Source organism: Zeus faber (assembly GCF_960531495.2).
Source record: "Zeus faber genome assembly, chromosome: 7".
NCBI lineage: Eukaryota > Metazoa > Chordata > Actinopteri > Zeiformes > Zeidae > Zeus > Zeus faber.
The window spans coordinates 13,213,601-13,235,811 of NC_137203.1; the positions used below are offsets into that span (position 1 = coordinate 13,213,601).

Sequence of the window (22,211 nt, forward strand, 5' to 3'; positions counted from 1 at the left end):
TGGGACGTCGCGCCCACCAGCCGGTCTCGGTCCGCCCCGCGTGCCAGTTTGCAGCCTGCCTGGCCCACTTTGACCGGATTGGCTGTGAAAAAAAGAACACAACACAGACACACACACACACTCGCTTTTTGACCAGAATAGACTTGTCCTTGACAGTCGTTTTCCTCTTGCCTTCCTCCTCGCTGCCAATGCCGGTGGAACATCCAATACACCCGAGCGGGTCGCACTTATCGAAGCCGACGGACGTGCCCGTCGAGGAGGATGCATTTTTTTTTTTGAAAGGCGTAACTAACACGCGGCAAACCCCTCGCCCGCTCGCACTTTTGTCGCCGTAGGGGCTACGATGACAATCCATAGCCTCGAAATATCTTTGTTCACCTCTCATTCACCTTTAACCTATTAAAAGCGTTTCAGCTCCACTCCGACGGTCGCAGCACGGTGCACTTAACGCTCTGGTGTAGAGCGATTTGATGACATTGCACTATATTTAGAACACATGTTGCGCGGCCGTTGTGAGTGTGGCCGTAAACGGGCATGAGTCACGGGGTGATTGTTTGAGTGCATTGACTCCTTGTGACAGAAAGGGCTCGCATGGATGGCCTCCGCCTTGCCCTGCCTAGAAGGACAATAAAGCCTGCGTAATTAATAGTAACTTTAAATTACACCGAGGGAGGCCAGCTGAGCATTAGCGTCGACCCACATTTAGGCTCCCCACCCACCTCCCCAACCCCGGTTATTGGTTTTCTGTCATTGACGTATTGATCAAATAAAGAAATTTATTTCAGAACATTCTAAAAATAGACAGGCCGCTGACCTTTAACCTATTGCAGAGGAAAGGATACTCTGCGTTAAGTTAATGAGAGACACAGTCTTAATTCGCTCCAGACCTACAACAGATAACAGTATTATTTAGGTTGTAGTTTATTAAACTATATAATATTTCATAATATGCTGTATATGGCACAGTTACAATGAAATATATAATAGTTATTCAAAAATGCCGAAGTAAGCCAATTAACCTGTCACTAAAGCACAGGGTTCAACGTCCAAAACAACTTTGGAAAATGGTTTCAGTTATTTATTTTAAGAAAACATGATCACAGCTAGAAATAGATTTAATCCATATAAGATAAAATATTTAAAAAGCCACACGATACACATAAACTTCAATCTCTCCGCCGTCAAATTATAGTTATTATTAATTCACACTTGCCCAATGAGTCCGATTTGTTCCTTTCATAGGCACATTCGGGTTTTTTTTGGGGGGGGGGGGGGGGGGGGGTTGTCTTCTTTTTTGTTGCCCTCCCTCTCCCCGGCACATTCCGGTTCAGCGCCGGGCGGTTCCGGTCCATGGTTTGGTTGCAGCCCTGCGTCTGTGGAGCAAAGTGGCCTCTCCGAGCGCCGGTGTCTGATGTCGCACTAAGCATGAGAAGAATGTCATTGACGTCAGTGCAGTTGCTGTCAGAGCGGGTAGCACCCCAGCCACTGACACCACATCAGGGGGAGGGAGAGAGAGAGAGAGAACGAGAGAGGGAGAGAGGGGGGGGACTGTGAGAAAGAATGGGCGGCGGAGGAAAAAGAAGAAGGTTAGGGATAGCAAGAAAGAAAGCAAAAGAATGAGCGGGGAGGATGTTCGACGACCGAGAGGCCGCTGGAAGAGATAAAGAGAGATCGGAAGTGAGGGATGGTGGGAGGGAGGATCGGAGCGATTTTAACAAAGACAATGAGCGAGAAGAAGAAGGGAGATATGGGGGGGGGTGGGGGTGGGGTTGACAAAAGAGTTTTTTGGGGACTGGTCACATCGATTAACACACATGATTGGAAGCCTCACAAGCCCAGAGAAGCGTGCAGAAACCGTGTGTGCGGAACAGCTCTGCACACACCCCTTTCCAACACATAATCGGGATTCGTTTTTTTTGAACGCTGTGGCAGCTCCGCTTGACAAACGCATGTTTAGAGATTTCACACGCGTGAGAAAAATTAGACGTCTGGAACTGCGTATTTGTCATTTCTGTATGATAAACATCATCAAAAACTCTGAAATACTTACGATGAAGAATACAATTGACATAATTTATTTTTTTATTTTTTTATTAAAGCCCTCATTTCTGTCTCGCCTTGTTTGTGTAACTCAATTTAAATCCAAAGTGATTCCCTCCCGGATCGCAAGGCATTAAAAGCCTGTGCTATTAGAAATAAGTCAAGACATCAATATTAATTGCCTCCTGACAAGGTGACATTTTCTATTAATGAAGGCCCGGGCTTTGAGCTCTGGGGAAAAATGGAGGCGTAGCTGATGAAGTAAAGTAGTGTTGTAAAGTCTGCGCCACGGACACCATAGGGAAACCTCCTGAAGCTGTCTTTAGCCCCGCTGCAACGGTGCACCCTCTACCCTCCTCCTCTGAGATCTCTCCGTTTGATGTGTTTGCGTGAACGCGTTCAGTCCCCGTGTAGATGGGTGAGATTGCTCCCTGCTCCGACTCCATTCCTCTGCCTCCTTTTTGTTCCAGTCCATGTTTTCCCGCTGCCCCTTCCCCATCCACAGTGCAGTCCTCTCAGGCTTTAGGTACAGCTCAGGGAGGGCAGCACGTTTGGCTACCAGGGACACCGAAGCAACAGCAGCCCCTATACACACACACACACACGCACACACGCGCACAAACACGTGCACACACACACACACACACACACAGCATCTATAGGAACGCACAACACACACCGCAGCGGATTACAAGCCTTCCATTTATGGATAGCATGGACGTTTTTAACAGCCGAGGGGCCGAGAGGACACAATGTGGACCTGTTATGGTTAGCTTTGCATCGGATGTATGTGGAAGTGTGTGCGCACGCGTGCATGTGCGCACGCGTGGGTGTAAGATGTCTCTGAACAGTGTGTCTGGTAACCATGTCAGCACGCAGCATCCGTTCCGGTCTCTGCTCCGTCCTGGACAGCGTTGAGATGGAACCCGAGCGGTGCTGAGCCTCCCTGCCGGATTCTCCACCGCTTCTCTCTCCTTCAGCCCTCCACATCCCTCTCTCTCCCCCCCTGGCAGACATGGGCTTGCTAAGCAGACTGCTCTTCATCCTGCTTCATGACTGGAATTACTCCCCTCTTTTGGAATACAGACTAAACCCTAGAAGCCTGGACTACTGAGTGCAGGCTGAATGGTGTGTGTGCCGTGCATGGGGGATGATGAGGGTCCGTCTCTGTGTTTTGCTGTTGCCTTTTTCCAAGCAAAGAGACTGCATACGTCAGACACACGGGGGTCGACCAGTTGTATTTTAGCCAGCCCTCCCCACTCTCCAGCATTCGTTTGGACACTCCGATTTTGATTAAGTATTAATGTGTGCCATTCCACCACATTAACCGTCCTGACTGGAAATTAAGTCTCGCTATCCTCGGGACAGTGCTGGGACCTGAACCTTCGAACATTACCCTCGTCCGGCGAGGTCCGCGGGGTTTGTCTGCCGCCCGTCCGCCAAAGCCCGTCCGTGGTGTCAGACCACGGGGACCCCCCCCGGACCCACAACTGGTGCACCCGGTCCAGTATGAAGAGTCATCCATGTGTCCACTCGGGGTGTCCCATCTTAGCTGCGTGTGGGGTGGCGGACCCCGGGCCCGGACCGTCCTGTAGCCCTCTGGAGCGGGCCCTCGCTAACCCTCTGACCCCCTGTCTCGCTCCTGCAGAGGAGGCCTACCAGAAGCTGGCCACTGAGACCCTGGAGGAGCTGGACTGGTGCCTGGACCAGCTGGAGACGCTGCAGACCAGACACTCGGTCAGCGAGATGGCCTCCAACAAGGTAAGAAGAGCTGCCGCTGCCGCCGCCGCCGCCGCCCGCAACTCTGAACTTTTTGTCGCCGGTCCTAGTTTAGGATCCGACAGAATGACTCCCATCTAAAGAAACAGAAAAGAAAAAAATCACAGCTCCTTGACCTTTGGGTTTGACGTCTTGCATTGTGAAAAGGGTGGTGTCGTGTCATTTACTTTGAGATAGTTGGGTTCATCGGCTAACTACCCAGAATGCAGTTCAGTGCACTTGCTGTGCTGAAGGTTAACAGGACGGGACTCCTGGGAAATGGAACGGTGGATTAGGAGCAATTAGTTTACAGTACAAATCTCTGGAACTCTTTTCAAGTTTTCAAGAAGTATTATGGGCTTCACTCACAAGGTTTATTTAATTTTTTTTATGCAGTCTTCCCCTCTATACAATTGGGTCTGGGAATTGTATGAAATGTATATTGTTTATTTTTCAGTGCTGCCAAAATGATGGAATCATTTGTACCACAAACGTATTCCTCCACCTGATGCTTTAAAATCAAATCTGGACATTTTATTCTCAGCACAGTGTGTAAATATGATTAAAAAAAAAAAAACACTCATAGATGCTAGATCTTTACTTCTCACTCTCCTGTCTACACCATCCTTCTCTGCATTTCCGTGATGGCGGCCCCGCGCTTCCTCAGGTTTTACCAACTCGCTTCCATATTTGTATCCTCAAGTGTTTATCTCTTGTGAGTGGCTAGCATGTAGGCCTGGGGTGCAACCCTGTCGTTCTCCACCTCCACGAGAGGGAGTGATCCTCACGGCGCTCGGACGGGCTCTGTTTGTGATACGGGCCGCAGGGGCTTCTCTTACGGTCGGGGCGCAAGAGCGCACGTCAAGGTGTTTCTGTTGTATTGTGTGTGTGTGTGTGTGTGTGTGTGTGTGTGTGTGTGTGTGTGTGTGTGTGTGTGTGTGTGTGTGTGTGTGTGTGTGTGGGTTGGTGTGTGTATTGGTGCTGGTGATAGCAGAAGCATCGTCATGCAGTCAGGGAGCCGCACACTGAGCATGCCCAGTCCCCTCCAGTGAGGCGGCGGTGGGGGGCGCGGCGTGGTGCTCTGCATGCTGATCAGCTCAGGGCTCCGGTGATGTCACACGCACCATGATGTCACGGTTGGGGGAGGGATGGACGGCAGAGAGAGACAAGGAGACAAAAGAAAGGCACCGACTGTTTCAGCACGCCGGACACACGCACTCCAGACACAGATATGGAGACGTGTGGTGGGCGGGAGCTCGGCCTCACGTGAAAAAAGATCCTCTGGCCCGCAGCGTCGTCGGCGCGCGGCCGTCTCGCCGATCGCCTGTCAAGCACAGCTATCCGCGGTCGTCATGGCAACAACCGCCGGCCCCAGCGAGGCCTGCCTTCTCATTCCAGTAACGTGTGCGTCCACACACATGCGCACGCGGCGGTGCCTGAGATGCAACAGCCCTCCGTCTCCCTCGCACAGCGTCGTGCGTCTCCGTGCGCGGCGCGTTGACGCAAAGCCCTGCTCGGCAATCGGACAATCTAAGGGAAGAGATTTTTAAAAAACCATCGCGAATGACAAATGACATAGTCGGCAACGCACGGCAACGTGAGCCGTCTTATTTACCGAGGAGCAAAGTTTCCCTGCGGAGAGTGTACGCAAGCACTTCTTGATTGAAGCCATTATTATGAAATCAGGCAACAAAAGCCGTGTTGTCTTAGCAACCACTTTGTCGTCCCCGTGGAGTAGAATTCCAAGGCGCAGCCCGTGTAAACATGAGTCGGCGATCGGCTGAACCGAACCCGACGCAACCCCCGGGTGGAATGTGAGGCAGCAGATTGATGGACGCTGACGTCCTTTTTGTTATTTACAGCGTTGGAGGGTCTACGTAAACGGTGCGCCTGTGACGATATTGCCGGGGACAGCAACGGTTCATGCCTTCAGGAAAGAAATCGACAAAAATATCACCGATGCTTTTTTTATTTATTTAAAAAAAAAAATCCATGTTTTCTCCTCTTTAAAGGCCTTATTAATACGTCGGTTCCCATTCTTAATAAATCCAGAGGGCGACCTCGCTGATGGTTTGCTCTTGAGAAACTTACCACTCTGCTAGAGTTTCTCGCTGTGCTGAAATGCTGTTTACTTTATGGGAATCTGGCAATATCGTTTTGTTTTTTTCAAGTTCTACTGGGGGAAAATGGTCGCAAATTGTACATTTCATCAGGGTTTTTTTCCAGTGTTTCTATTTTGATTTTGCACTTTTTTTAAGCTTTTTTGGAAACAGGAAGTTTGACCAACCTGAAGACACTGCTTTAGACACACTGCAGCAAGTACAAAAAGTAGTCCTAACTAATACATGTGACCATAGTGTCTGTTTCAGTTTTTTTTAAAAAGGAGATTTAATCATTTTTTTAAGGCTTAGGTGTTTGGACTGTATTCAAGCACAGTGAGAAGCTGCAGCAGAGTGATAAGTTTCTCAAAAGCAAAGCGTTCAGCGAAGTTGTGAACGACGGGAGACAACGTTTAAATAAGTCGTATTTTCTGTGGCCCAGGTACAAGTTGAAGGTATATCGTGCCTTGTCAGCCTGAACCCAGCCAAGAACACACTATCTTGTTTTCCTTTGACGTTTCCGCCATGACTTTATCTGATTGCCGTTAAACGCCTTGGGTGAATTCTCACACCACACCCCCGGACTCGGCTTTGGCCCAAAAACATTATTCTCTCTCATCAACCAATTAGACATCAGCCAAAAGACTGATGTGTGTGTGTGTGTTTCTGTCTGCGTGAAATGCGACATCTGCCACAGAAACCACTGTTGGACAGCGAGCGCAAGCAACGGGGACGGCATCTGTGGAGTCGTGGGTAACGTACAGGGAACGGCTATTTCTGTCCACTCCCCGAAACAAATAACAAATCACGTCTACACTTGGTGTGACACGTTCTGATTCATACCAAAAAATGTGTGTTTGCACCTCATTGCTGGTCTATCAATAGCTCTGTGTGTGTGTGTGTGTGTGTGTGTGTGTGTGTGTGTGTGTGTGTGTGTGTGTGTGTGTGTGTGTGTGTGTGTGTGTGTGTGTGTGTGTGTGTGTGTGTGTGTGTGTGTGTGTGTGTGTGCGTGCGTGCGCGCGCGTGTGTGTGTGTGTGTGTGTGTGTGCGTGGTCTAGGGCACAGGTCTGTTGGCTGTGTATGTAGAAAGAGAGGTGTGTGTGTGTGTGTGTGTGTGTGTGCGTGTGTGTGTGTTGGCTCTCAGCTAGCTGGCGGTCGCAGCTGCTACAGCCGAGCTGTAAATGACACGCAGCGCAAGCGCTCCCTGTAGACGAGAGGTGTAAAGTAAGCAGAGGGCACTCGGGTCCCTGTTCAATCCCATCAGCCACTTGACCATCACACCTACACACACACACCCACACACACACACACACACACGCACACACACACACACACACATACACAGATACTGTACGGACACACTTGCTCCCTATCTCTTGTATGAAAAAAATAAAAAACTATACGCATGTATATAATATGCAAATCGAACAATAGTCATATTTTTTTTTATTTCACAGTATAAATCACTCTATAGAGGTGATCATGTTTATAGATTATTCTATTTCAAATCAGGGTGTCGGTGTGTCCTTAAAAAGTCCTAAAATGTCTTAAATTCAGTTTTACCAATGTTGGGCCTTAAACGTTATTGAATAGCCATATTGAATTTGCATTTAGGGTGTCTCGATTGTAATATAAAAACGTTTTTAAAAACCTTGACAATTTTAGTTTATCCATGTATTTATTTTTGTCAAAGTTTGTCAAGTTCTTCGGCATCGGTCAACGTTGTTAAAATGTCTTAAAAAGTTCTTTAAAATGACTACATTTAACTGTAACTGATACCTGCAGACGCCCTGTGCATAGTTGCATACGCACACACACACACACACAGACACACACACCCATACGCAATTGTTTTCCATTGACCACCTTTGTCACAATATTGTCCATTGTCTCTTTGGTGTGTTGTCGCTATGACTCAACGCCATTGTTGGGAAGGTTGGCCATCATCATCATCATCATCATCATCATCATCATGACAACATCGAGGAATGAAGTCATCTCTGCTTACACACAAGACACATAGTCTTTTCACAACATGATTTGATGATGATGTGTATATGTACACACACACGCGCGCGCGCACACACACACACACACACACCTACATCACCTCCCTCCCTTCTCAGCCCAAAGAACGGAAGGAGGAAGGACAGTGATAAAAAAATAAATACTCTGAGGAATTTCCACTTACCTCCCGGCCAATCCCTGAGCAGATGATCTCAACACTGTGCTAATTCCGAGCCAATCAGAGCGCGTGATGAGCTCAACATCTCGAGCGACAGCGTCAGGGAGGCAGCCTGCACTCTTCATATGGGGAGCCTATGCCCGGAGTAGAGGCAGGCAGGCAGCCAGGCGGTCGACCCCGTTTGGGAGCTGGTGACAGAATTTTTTTTTTGGGGTGGGGGGAGTTTTGCTGTCCCGGCGCTTTGGCACCAACCAAGCATCTGCACCATCATCAATTATTCAGAAGCTCAGCCGTGTGTCTCTGTATGTGAGTGAGTGAGTGTGTGTGTGTGTGTGTGTGTGTCGGCGTGTACCATGGGGTGTGTTTGGTCGCGATATGCTCTCGTTGGATATTTTGGGAGCCGTACTCCTCTCTTGGAAGCCCCACTGCATCCCGGGCTGTGGTTCCTTTTCCTCTGGCATCTACAGTGCAGGAGCGTGGACTCTCTTCAACTGGGCGACGCTGAAACCAGCCCCGGACTGTCTTTGGGATTGAGTTTTCATTTATTGAATTGAACCGCCGTCCTGCTTCTTCTTGGCGAGCTCTCCCCGCGCTCGCCGTCGTTTGAACTCGTGTTTTTTTTTGGGGGGGGGGTTCGATATCGGTTTTTCTATCTATTTCTGGATCAAGTTTGTGGATTTGTCGTCAAAATGCCTGAAGCCAATTCCCTCCTCTCTGTCTCATGGGGATATATAAAGGTAGGACTTCAGTTCCGATTCTCATGAGCTGTGATGTCATTGTGTGATATCGTTGCGTACGTGTAACAAATGCATCATTTTATCTGTTTCGATCACCGACGGTCGACGGTTTGCACGATAATGCTTTTTGACTGTGGATGTTGGGATGGATGCTGCTATTGAGTGGAAACCTGATAAGATTTTAGATTTAATAATGCTGATAATCAGGAACCAGCAATTGAATTGTGTTGCTCTGGAGAGCAAAAATCTGAAATAAATACCCCCAACGATCAGGTATCACTAAATATTGTTGAAAATTCCCTGTTGCGCGCTTGATTAAAATGTATTATATTTGTTTAAATATAAATATATGTTTTGCATTTCGGCCGTGGAAACTCGTCTGGGTTTTACAAACGCACACGCAAGACCCGACGGATTTGATTCCGCGGCCACGTCGGAACAGAAAATTTCACGCGGAGATCCACGCACTGTTAAGTCTGTGTTTTAAGAGCTTGATATTGATCCGTCGATACGTGCGTGTTCGATTTTGGAGCCGGGACGATTCAGATACTGCGGCTGTCTTCGTGAAAGGGTTTTTTTCATTCTGCAATCCGTCCTGTAATTCTCTTGTTTCGCAATCACTTTGGTAAACACCCGATTTTGAACATTCTTCTCCACGCCAATCAGGCCGGGCCTTCAAATCAGAGGCTGCGGCTAAATTTGGGGCCTGCCACTCCAATTAGGTTCAGGAGTGGCAGAGTGAGAATAAGGGAGAGGGAGAAGAGAGAGAGAGAGAGAGAGAGAGAGAGAGAGAGAGAGAGAGAGAGAGAGAGAGAGAGAGAGAGAGAGAGAGAGAGAGAGAGGCAGCGAAGGAAGGGAAACGGAACAAAAGTGGGAACAGAAATGTGCGTCGGATGGATCACATTCACATTGGACTTTAGTCATGTCTCTATAATTTCTTCCTCACGTTTTTGGGAGGTATGAAGGTGTCTGTATAAAATCCAATATTAGTGTGTAAAAAAACATTCAAATCATTCAATAATTGCATGTTTTATCTGATAAAACGGTGATGACCCATTTCCAGAAGAGTGGCCATTTCGCCCCAAATAAACAGACCACTCATACACATGTAACCCCCTTTTTCTACTCCTTTTCTACTTTTTTATTTTTTATTTTTTTTCATTAATTGTATTGTAGTTTCATTGTATTCACAGCCCCTGGCGGAAACACTCTTTGATATCCATTTGGGGAAACAAATTATAAAGGTGGCACAAATAAAGACAATTATGTGTCTACAATTGTGAAATAGAACAGAACACAATGTGAATAATCAAGGGTTCACTTGCGGGCTTGGTGGTAAATAATCCATGTCTAATCCTCCATCTTTGTGTGTGTGCGTGTGTGTGTGTGTGTGTGTGCGCGCGCGTGTGCTTGTGCGCATTTCAGTTCAAGAGGATGTTGAACCGGGAGCTGACTCACCTGTCGGAGATGAGCCGCTCTGGGAACCAGGTGTCCGAGTTCATCTCCAGCACCTTCCTGGGTGAGTGAGGGCGCGGGGAGGGGCCCGCTCGGCGTGGCACACGTTGACTTCTAAATCGAAAAGGAAATCCTTGCAAATGAAACCTTTACAACTCTTATGGATCCGTCATCGTGATTACGCTGTTGGTCTGCGCCATGGAGCCGCTGACTCGCTGATGATGTCATTGTACCTCAGAGGTACAGCGACGTGATGGAGGAGAGGGAGTGGTGGAAAGTAACAAGTACTTTGATATTTCACTTAATTACCTTTTTCAATTATCCGTACTTACTTAAAAAAAAATATATATATTCATTTTTGGTGACTTTTGCTCCACTACATTTCAATCAAATATCTATACTTTATACTCGTTTATAAAAGGTTGTGTTACTTACTTAAGAAAAAATAAATCAGGATTTATGTTTATATATTATATAGCTGAAGTATGTCCTGTCCTATTTTATTGTAAATTGTAATCAGGATCTGCATTAGCATCATCCTCAGAATATAAAGCCACGGTAGCACTTTATGCCGTATTTTGGGCTCTGTTACATCAGGACACTGGATATGACAAGTGCTTTTACTTTTTTATACTTTTAAGAGCCAGGTACTACAGTATTTTTACTGAGGTAGAAATGTCAAGGAGGTATCTTCACTTTTACTATGATATTTCTGTGTCTGGATATTTTGATTTTTACTTAAAAGGTTAGGGTTACTTCTTCCACCACTGGAGCTCAGATCAATTTTGAACTTGAGCGCAGCATTTCACTCCTGTTATAGACAAACATTATTGGTTACCAGTTCATTTTAGATTTCAAGAATTGTCACTTTTAATGATTACTTTTAAAAACATTCTCACTGTGGTATCACAGATCCTCTATCTGCATAATAACATCACAATGAATAGTCAACTGTTGTTTTCTGTTCTACTTTTCGTTTGTGCCGTGCATGTGAAGTACTTTGCCACCTCTTTTTTTTTAAATTATTATTAAATATATCACGTTTATTGTGTATTATTTGGGGGCAGCAGTAGACTCGTCCATGAACCACATATTGTTTTTCCCTCCGCAGACAAGCAGCATGAAGTGGAGATGCCGTCCCCTCAGAACCAGAAAGAGAAGGAGAAGAACAAGCCCATGTCGCAGATCAGTGGAGTGAAGAAGCTGCAGCACTCCTCCAGCCTCACCAACTCCAACATCCCTCGCTTCGGAGTCAAGACGGAGACAGAGGATGAATTGGCTAAGGTGGGTGTGTGTGCGTGTGTGTAATATTTAATTAACCTATCATTAACAATAATATAAAAGTCTTAAATAAGTAATAATAAAAAAAAAAGTAAATAAGTAAAAAAAAAATAATAAAGGCTTTATTTCAGAAAATAGTTTTTATTATAATTGATTTTACACTACAGGGGTCTGTGCGCGGACGTTTGGTCTCTACCAGTGGTTCTCAACTGGTGGGTTGCGACCCAAAAATGGGTTGAGGGGAAAAAGTCTCCAGAATTTCTGGTGCTGTGCTTTTATTTTGAAGGACATACGTTTCCCATGACGCAGTCTATGTGCAGTAGCGTTTGCTCCAGTGAAACGCCATTTAGAAAACGAAACACTGGGCTTATAAAGACGAAACTGTTGAGTACTTTCAAAGACGATTTTATAAATGCAGTGGAGGGCTTTCAGGCGCCCCCGTGCATCTTACAGCGTAGCTCACCGTATTGCAAGAGCCAAGACGCCCCACACCATTGCAGAAGACCCTGGACGGCTCCGCAGCGGACAAACTAAAGACTGCGCCGAGTGATATCATAAGCAGGCGGGTTAAACAAATGTCCGATGACATCATCAACAACGGACCCTAACCCTAACCCTAAACCTAACCCTAACCCTAACCGCTCGCTACGCATTACGGACGGACGAATCCATGGGGCACAGCTAACCGTGCAATTTAACATGTTTTTATGTGAGGCGTGTGTGGGTGGAGGACTCGCAGGAGCAGTTTCTTCTGCGCCCGAAACCTTCCCACCGCTACACACCTACATTTTCACCGCTGTGGATGTGTACTTTTGGGTTCGGTGGGCCTCAGCCGGGGTGTGTGCGTGGGAATCCCAACCCGTGGCGCTGCCTCAGTGAACCGACCGGGGGGAGAAAAATTTGCAGGGGTGGTAAAGGGAATACTTGAAAAAGGCGCCGCGTGCGACATGGAACCGTTGGTTTTTTTTGTTGTTTTTTTTTTTTGCATCGAGAGGCCTGTGCAACTTCGGAGGATGTTGGGTGGGCGCTGTCTCAGGTGGAAGTGCGCTGGCCTTTGGAGGGGAAAGGTGCTCTCTTGCCTCGACGAACTCCGAACAGATATCGCATTTAGTTGCTCATCTCGCTGACGTGTCTATGCGAGGGAAAGGGACACCATGTTTTCCTGAACAGCCTGATGAAATCGAGGCGCTCGAAAAAGAAGATGGCGCTGCGGACGAATCGTGTTTTCGTCGCGCCGCGTCGCCAGGCAACGAAGAGAGTCGGCTGGTGGAGCGGTCATGTGAGCGGAGGCGGAAAAGGGAATTCCACTGAGGTGGGCCTCCGCCTGCTCCCGGCGCGGTTCGGCGATGAGTCTCCGCGCCTCGCCGACTGGTGCAGCCAAAAGCCTCCCACCGTTCAGCACCACCTGCAGTGTCTCTGGCTCCGGTCCAGCTGAGCACGAAGGACGTCGGACGTCGGACGTCGAGCGCCACCTCAGAGTTGCTTTGTCTACCCTTGGCCCCGGGCCTTGAGACTCCTTGTCGGGAGCAGGAAGCATCCCCGGTTATCCCCTTAGTTCCCCCAAACGTAGCTCCGCGTGTCAGCCTGATGATGAAGGGTTCGAGTAAAGTGCCACTGAATATTCTTCGAATTAGAACGCTGTTCAGTATGTATCTCTGCTGCAGTTACATTTCTTGAAACTTGATGAGCGTCACCATTTTGACTTGTTTAAAAAGCATATACTGTATACCTGTAATTGAGGGTCCGCCTTTTAATTTAATTTCAAGAAAAGTGTGATTTTGATGTCATATTTCGTAAAGTCCAATTGAGATTCTCGAAACCCGACGAGCGTCGCCGGTTTGAACTTGTTTAAAAAGCATGTAGGCCTCTCCTGTGATTCAACTTGTGATTCGACTTCTGTTGCATTATTTTTGTCGTGAACAGTGCGTGGAGGCATTGTGTATTTCTGCACTATTCTTTTTGTGAAATGACATTGAGTGGCTCAAAAATGTCATTCACATTTTGGTCGCGACTAACATACAACAAACATGTCTTCTCCTCCGTGCGTTGTGTTCCTCAGGAGCTGGAGGATGTGAATAAATGGGGCCTTAACGTTTTCAAAATCACAGAGTTCTCTGGGAATCGGCCACTAACGGTCATGATGTACACGATATTCCAGGTAAGCCACTCAAGGTGTTTTTTTTTTTTGTTTGTTTGTTTTTTTGTGCTCATTTATTCTTTAATCGTGCCGATTTGGTGGTGAAATTGTCGTTTTCCTCCTCTCACCGTTCCCTGCTCCCGTAGGAGAGAGACTTGTTAAAAACTTTCAAAATTCCACTCGACACCTTTATAACATACCTGATGACCTTAGAAGACCATTACCATGGCGACGTGGCCTACCACAACAACATCCATGCTGCTGACGTCACCCAGTCCACTCACGTGCTGCTATCAACCCCTGCCCTCGAGGTGAGGCCCACACGCACACACACACACGCACAACCATAAGTACACACACACACACACACACACCTTGCTATTACTTCTAGCTTCAAACAAATTCTAGCTCAAAGCCAAATCAATGGCTCTTAGTTGGTGATGTATTTTTATCCCACCACCTGATTCTCTCATCAATTCTGTCTCTCCCCCTCCCTCCCTCTCTCTCCCTCCCTCTCTCTCCCCCTCCCGTCCTTGATCCCGTGTTCCAGGCCGTGTTCACGGACCTTGAGATCCTCGCTGCCATCTTCGCTAGTGCAATCCATGACGTGGACCATCCTGGAGTCTCCAACCAGTTCCTCATCAACACCAGTGAGTCTAAATACAGCGCAGAGCTCGCGGCTACATCAGCCGCTCAGCAGCAGCCTCACGCAAGTGTGCACGCACACGCACGCACGCACGCACGCACACACGCACACACACACACACACACACACACACACACACACACACACACACACACACACACACACGCACACACGCACACACACGCGCACACACACACACACACAGTGAGACACACAGGTGGGAATGCATGCACACACATGCACACACACACAGTGTGACACAAAGGTGGGAATGCATGCACACACACACACACACACACACAGTGAGACACACAGGTGGGAATGCACGCACACACACACACACACACAGTGAGACACACAGGTCGGAATGCATGCACACACACATGCACACACACACACACACACACAGTGAGACACAGGTGGGAATGCATGCACACACACACACACACACAGTGAGACACACAGGTGGGAATGCATGCACACAGATGTATTTGGCACAAAAACTATGCTGATACCTCACTCATAACTCATCATTGCATCCTCATTTCTACGCTAAAGATACTATAACACACACACACACACACACACACACACACACACACAGACACACACGCACACACAAAGCCTACTCAGTGCACAAGCGCACGTTTTCTTCTCACGTGTGGCGGCCAGGATGTGTGATTTAAAGCAGTGAAGAACACTGAAGTTCATCGGTAAGGATCAATAGTCTTGACCTCAGTGTCATTCACCACCAAGCTGAGGTTTTAGGGGAACATATACAGGGACGCCCCTATGGCGCCCCCCAGTGGTTCTTCCAACATTGAACCTGCCGATTGGGATACACTGCTTTTAAGAATGACGTCTTCAGTGTAATTTAGTTGAGATATGTGGCCTCACATGGTGTGTATGCCGTTGCCCAGTGTTTGGCTGGTCCTCAGCCGTGGTGGAAGACAGGTACTCAGAGGGTTTACCTCAGTAAAAGGACCAATACCCCGACGCTAAATGACTTGAGTAAAAGTGAGAGTACCACCTTGACATTCTACTTACAGGAGGTAAAAGGATGTTAGTACTTGCTCTTAAATGTGCTTTAAAGCATTAGAAGTAAAAGTACTTGTCATATCCAGTGCCCTGATATCACAGAGCCTATAAGTCTATCACACGACATGAAGTGCGACTGAAGCTTTTTTCTGTATCAATGTAATAGATACAGTCATTGATCAATTTGATTTTTTTTTTACTTAAGTTACACAACTGTTTTGGAAAAAAAACAGCTGTTTTTTTTTGCTGTGAAATGAAGTGGAGTAAAAGTCAAACATCTCCAAAACTGAATCTACTTAAGTACAGATACTTAAGACCAGACACTCAACTGGATAAGCGCACGTACCATTTAGGCAAAACTCCTGCGGCGACTCCGGATGGAATCCAGCCTGCGGTCATTTGCTGCGTGTCTCTCCCCCCATTTCCTGTCTCTCTGTATTATAAATAAAATAAATGACCAAAAAAATGTAAAAAATAAATAAAAAAGTGTACTTACTTTAAGTACTGTAGAAAAATACTACCAACACTGGTTCTCAGCTACAGATGATCAAAAAACTGTGAAACACGTGTATAATTTACATCCAGCGCTTATTACAGATAATACAAACCCCAAAACTGATTGATTGAGATGAACTGAGATGAACATTTTGAACAGTCTCACACACAGCGGCCTCCCCCTCCCGTTCGCCCAACGGGGATTCCCAGCAGCGAGGCAGACTGAGCCGAGCAGGATCCCCTCTCCTCTCCGCTGCGGCCGAGGATAATGCGTCTTAATGGAAAATGTAAATACAGCCAGAGGACCTTCAGACGACCTGCAGTGGGGAAACCTCACCGTACGGGGGGGGGGGGGGGGGAGGCTTTTCCTGTCCTCCCTCTCCCCAAATTGCAGAATAGCCACAAATATAAGACTTTCTGGTTACTACTTCAGATAGATAGGTCATAAAAATGTACAATATATAAAATATAAAATATAATATAAAATAATATACCCAAGCATGTGTAATAAACAATAAAAAATAAACCTAAATATTAACAATAAACAATAAAAATATTCCCATATGCAATAAACCTCCAAAACCAACAAACAAAATTGTCCTGTTAAAGCTGTTTCGAGCCCGATTTTCCATCTCGTCTGAACCCGTGCTTTTGAGGCTCATTGCGTCCGCCGACTCAAACGTCTCTTCCTCCATCCAGACTCGGAGCTGGCGCTCATGTACAACGACTCCTCCGTGCTGGAGAACCACCACCTGGCCGTGGGCTTCAAGCTCCTGCAGGAGGAGAACTGTGACATCTTCCAGAACCTGACCAAAAAACAGCGACAATCACTGCGCAAGATGGTCATCGACATCGTACGTTTACACTCGGCACAGGACACTTATGTCCTGTTTTTAGCACCAAGACACAACACGTACAGTAATGAGAGAAACACGACCATGTTCTGTATATTATTAGTAATGAATGTCCGTGCCCAGGTCCTGGCGACTGACATGTCGAAGCACATGAACCTGCTGGCTGACCTGAAGACCATGGTGGAAACCAAGAAGGTGACCAGCTCCGGGGTCCTGCTTCTGGACAACTACTCCGACAGGATACAGGTCAGACACGGACGGGGCGTCACAGAATATTATAGAGAAGGATTTTATCGTCCTTCGGGGTTTTTTTTGTTTGTTTGTTTTTCTTCCCATTTGGAGAAACATGCACTGTTAATGGTCTAGTTTAAAGTTCCTAAACGCATATATTGTATCCACCGTGGTAGTTTTTTTTACTTTCTACTTTTTTTTTGTTTTCTTTCTACTTTTTTTTGCTTTTTTTTTTTTACTTATGACTTTTTTACCTTTGACTTTGACTTGTGTTGTTTTTATCAAATTGAGCTTTTTCATCTCTTTCTTGACTTGCACTGTTTTTGCTGCTGTAACACCTGGGTTTCCCACCTGAAAGTGTTGTGTTGTGTTATCTTATGTTATCTTGTCTTATCTTGTCTTATGTGATCTTAACTTATCTTACCTTGCCACGTGTCCAGGTGCTGCAGAACATGGTGCACTGTGCAGACCTCAGCAACCCCACCAAGCCGCTGCAGCTGTACCGCCAGTGGACGGATCGCATCATGGAGGAGTTCTTCAGCCAGGGCGACCGGGAGCGCGAGCGGGGGATGGAGATCAGCCCCATGTGCGACAAACACAATGCCTCCGTGGAGAAGACCCAGGTAAAGACTCAATTATATACACCGGGACCCACATAGAAAACACATCTCCACTCACACACATATTATACGGTATTTGAGCACATATTATACTAGGATTTAAAAAGAAAACCACGTCGAGATCTTCTTCAACACGTTTTTTGCGAAAATATAAATAGCAGCAAAACATGTGACTAAAAAACTATATTTATATTCACTCTTAAATAAAGTACAAGTTGTAAATAGCAGCAGTGTGAAAATAGATGATAGTTTTACTAAATATGCTGTCATAGTAAATACGGTTTATTAGTAATAGTCTGGTGCAATGGGCAGTATTGTAGTGAAAATAATGCCAATAATTGTATTACAATAAGACCAACAGCAATACTGAACAAGAATGAAAATATTAATTATTTTAATAATAATAATAATAAGTTTCAATAGTGCTAATGCTAATAATAATAAAAGTTATGCTGGTAGTTGTCGTACTTTACGGGTGTCAAGCCAAAGAAGAAGAAGTTGGATCATAGAGCAAAAGGCGTGAGCAGTACGCATGTTTGAAAAGTGCGACTCTGGCCTCATGGTGCTGCTTAAAGCACAGATAAGCTGTATAAGACATCTAGTGGCCAAGATAATCAAATATAAGACATTTGTATCAAATTGCATGGAGTTCCAAGTGTTCCAAGTGTTCGGAACATACGCTTACTTCCTGTTTATGTGGCGTCTTTCCCCAATACGTTTGCACCTGTGGTGGCCATATTGGAGAGTCTCTTTTGATAACTCTGAACAATGGAGATCCAAGGTATCTAAAAGGTTGGTTTGGTTGAAATTGGACAAATCATATGACACTGAGTTGTGACTGTGGGACAAATGGGATATGGCCATGTGAAAAGTGTGACTTTGGCCTGATGGTGGCACTAGATGCACAGTCCGATTGGTCCAGAATTTTTAAACGCCTATCAATGTGCCAAATTGTGAAAAAACTGACCAGGCGGACCATGGTGAACCAGAATAAAGTTGCAGTGAAATGTAATATATGCAGTGAAATGTAATAATATAATAATATATATTATATATATATATAATATAATAATATGTAATAATAAATATAGCTGCAGGCAGCAATACACTGGGTCCAGTTTGTTCGTTTTAGGTATGTATTACAGTTTTCCGGGTTCTGTGAAACGCAGCACAAGTCATAAAACTTCCAAACACTGGACTTACATCTGGACCAATCAACATGGACTTAACGTCACTGCATGTTGCTCTTCTGGCGTTCAGTTCAAATATCACTGAAGAACGGTGTTTTAAGAATTACCGTCGTTCCTGGATGACGCAGTGCAGACACAAAAGAAAAGGTCAGTTCCTCCAATGGTTCCTTCGAACCTCCTGCGGTGTGAAAACGTCTTCTTTGAACGATTATAGGGGCTTTGTTAAAAAAAAAAAGTTACGGTTTTCAGAGTTTTCCTTTAAACGCAGCATCAGCTCAAGCTGTCTGTCTAGACGTCGCACTCCCTAGTAGCAGGAGAGAGAAGCTTGGACTTATATAACTTCGGATGATGATGTCACAAAGCGACCCGTTCCTGAAACGAATGAAAAGACGACAGTTTTTCAATAATTTCCGCTCCAAATGTAGATCGATTTTGACCAAACTCGAGCTCAACGCCAAGATGTAAAAATATTATGATTTTAAAACAACCCTCGCCCTCCTCCCAGGTGGGCTTCATCGACTACATCGTGCACCCGCTGTGGGAGACGTGGGCGGACCTGGTGCACCCGGACGCGCAGGACATCCTGGACACACTGGAGGACAACAGGGAGTGGTACCAGAGCACCATCCCCCAGAGCCCGTCCCCCGCGCTGGACGAGCCCGAGGACGGCAGCCGCCCGCCGGGGGGGGACAAGTTCCAGTTCGAGCTGACGCTGGAGGAGGACGGCGAGTCGGACACGGAGAAGGACAGCGGCAGCCAGCCCGAGGAGGAGGAGGAGGAGGACGAGGAGGAGGAGGAGGAGGAGGAGGAGGAGGAGGAGGAGGAGGAGAACAGCTGCAGCGACTCCAAGACGCTCTGTACGCAGGACTCCGAGTCCACGGAGATCCCTCTGGACGAGCAGGTGGGCGAGGAGGACGAGGACGAGGAGGGCAGGGGCACGGGCGTGGCCGAGGGGGCGGAGACGCCCTCCGTGGCGGAGGAGGAGGAGGAGGAGGAGGAGGAGGAGGAGGAGGAGGAGAGGGAGGAGGAGGAGGGGAAGGAGGAACCCATCGATACATAGCAGTGCGTGGGGACAACACAAACTGAACTGTTTCACTTAGTAATGGCAGGTGATTATTTATAGAATATTCTGGGTTTATTTTTTTATTATTTTTGTTTATTATTTTGTTTGTTTTTTATTTTTATTTTTTCTACCTTTTATGTTTGTGGTTCCAAAGTGTGTGTGTGTGTGTGTGCGTGCGTGCGTGTCCGTGTGTGTGTGTATGTGTGTGTGTGTGTGTGTGTGTGTGCGTGCGTGCGTGCGTGCGTGCGTGCGTGTGTGTGTACACGTACTGTTGCCCGATCCCTCTTGGCTGTTGGTCAACTCTCATCTAAGTCATTTCGGCTTCATTAAACGCTCCACCGGTACTTCTACCAGTTATTTTGCACTCAGGAAAATCTCCTTTCCATCACTGTCCGTAGCGCATGTGTGTGTGTGCGCACGTGTGTGTTCACGACCACGTTCCACGATTCGGATTCCGCTCTGTCGTCCTCTCTCTTCCTCGTCAGCCTTCTGCCGGAGGTTTTTATCGAGTGTTTTCTGTTTCTAACCAAGTGCCCGTTCTGCCGAGTTCCTCGAGCGCGGGAGAAGCTGCGGCTCCGGGACGGAAGAGTCCGGGAGAGAGAGACGCGCGGCGGAGACGGGGGTGGGGTGCGGGGTGATGAATGCTGGGACTGTTGTTTTTTTTTTTTTTTTGTTGGTGGTGGTGTTTTTGGGGGCGTGTGTCGCGGGTGTGGAAGTCTTCCTTGAAACCCTGACTGAAACAAGGCTCAAACGTCACCGCCGCGACGCCGTCCCAGACGTCACGTTTCGTGTCCGCTTACTGTAACGTCAAAAGGAGATTTCGATATTTTTTGGGGGGGGGGGGGACTCCCCCCGGCTTTCGCTTCTGCCCCGAGCTTTCTTTTCGTTCCGTTCCGTGTCGCCGTGAGGAGCGGCTCCCGGCGGGGTTTTCCGAGCGTTTTTAGCAGGTTTTTTTTCCTTCCCTGATGGATTGCATGAGGAGGTGTTTGCACTCGCTCCTCACGTCGCCGTTCGACGGCGTCCCTCGCCACACACTCCCGCGCCGCGTCGCTTCCACCCGCCGAAATGAATCCCAGCGTCGGATAAATACTTTCCACGGCCACGTTTTTTTTCTCCGCGGAGGGTCGGCTTTTATTTTTTCTACTCAAATTCTTTCCGAAAGCCTTTTACGTTTCATTGTGGTCGTGGCTGCGCGTTGGGTTCGGGATGCACCTTTTGGGCAGAAAAGGGCGGAGGTCGGGGTGGAACAGAGATGGTAACGGTAAGCGATCGGAGATTTTTACGTAACGAGAGCTTTTCTTCTTTAACGTTTTGGGTTTTTCTAAACACACACACACACACACACACACAAGCTGTAAAAGCCTCTCTGTCGATCACCTCACACATTTCATTTGTATCAATCGACATCGTCTTCTATTACGTTAGGTTTGTTTTTCCGTACAAAAACTACAACTAAACCCACTCTGTGTCCTCGTTTTTGTTCCACCGGAAATCAAGACAATCAGCTTTCTTGCGTCGTAGAACTTTTATTCTGGAGAAACAGATATTGCAATGCACTGATGATGCGTGTACGTCACCACTTGCGCTATTTAGTTTTGTTTCCCCGGCAAAGCAAAACACTAAAGTATTTAGATTCAGACTTCGACACCTCAGCCAAAAGTCTCGCCGCTCTGCATTTCTTTACGATTTGGCCGTGACTTTTTCGCGTCTCTCTTGCGATATCGTGGTACCGTCACTATTCCACTGTAGCAGGACTCCTCCTGGGTATTCAACTAACATTTCCCCCTCTATGTGTACATAAAGAAAAAACAAATCTGCAAGTGTAAAAAAAAAAAAAAAAAAAAGTTTTTTTTGTTGTTTTGTTTTTTTAACACCATATTTTACAAAAGTGTCTTTTCAACATATTTATTTTAATCTTTCAAAATTTTGTGCCAAGTTTTTTTTTTCATCTTCACCCAATGCTCTTACCTGTTATACAATTTTTATGGTTTAATCGCTGTTTACAAACATATTTATTGTGCTGTAAATACTATATAGTTATTATTATTATTATTATTATTATTATTATCATTATTGTCATTATCATGATGCTGTCTGTTGTAAATGATCAATTCTTATCATCCCTTTTGGTGATGGCGTGGCTGTATTACGTACCTCTTGTTGAGAGAATGTTTGAAACGTGCTTCTTCAGTGTAAAATGATCCATCGCTGCGTCGCTTATCTGAGAGCTAGCTCAGTCAAGAGAGGGTCAAAGCCAAATTGTTTTTTAAAAAGGAATCTGTTCCTTGGCCCATGGGCTGTGCCTTAAACTAAACGCATGTCATTTAATTTATACTCTGTCATGTCATTTCCTTTATACTCTTGTTTATTTGCTTTTGTAGT

The 22,211-nt window shown here is 46.5% G+C and overlaps 1 protein-coding gene across 1 annotated transcript in view; it reads left to right on the top strand.

Annotated features, from left to right (window-relative positions):
* Nucleotides 1–19,826, top strand: part of pde4d (phosphodiesterase 4D, cAMP-specific) — a gene marked incomplete at its 3' end in the record, with an annotated part of 34,666 nt that extends 14,840 nt beyond the window's left edge. The window contains exons 6-15 of the mRNA XM_080004196.1: nt 3,689–3,801; nt 10,245–10,338; nt 11,386–11,558; nt 13,615–13,713; nt 13,839–14,003; nt 14,243–14,342; nt 16,571–16,725; nt 16,849–16,971; nt 17,397–17,579; nt 19,272–19,826. Coding sequence (XP_079860322.1) covers nt 3,689–3,801; nt 10,245–10,338; nt 11,386–11,558; nt 13,615–13,713; nt 13,839–14,003; nt 14,243–14,342; nt 16,571–16,725; nt 16,849–16,971; nt 17,397–17,579; nt 19,272–19,826 — 1,760 coding nt within the window. The remainder of the gene's footprint in view (nt 1–3,688; nt 3,802–10,244; nt 10,339–11,385; nt 11,559–13,614; nt 13,714–13,838; nt 14,004–14,242; nt 14,343–16,570; nt 16,726–16,848; nt 16,972–17,396; nt 17,580–19,271) is intronic.
* Nucleotides 19,827–22,211: the final 2,385 nt, after the last annotated feature.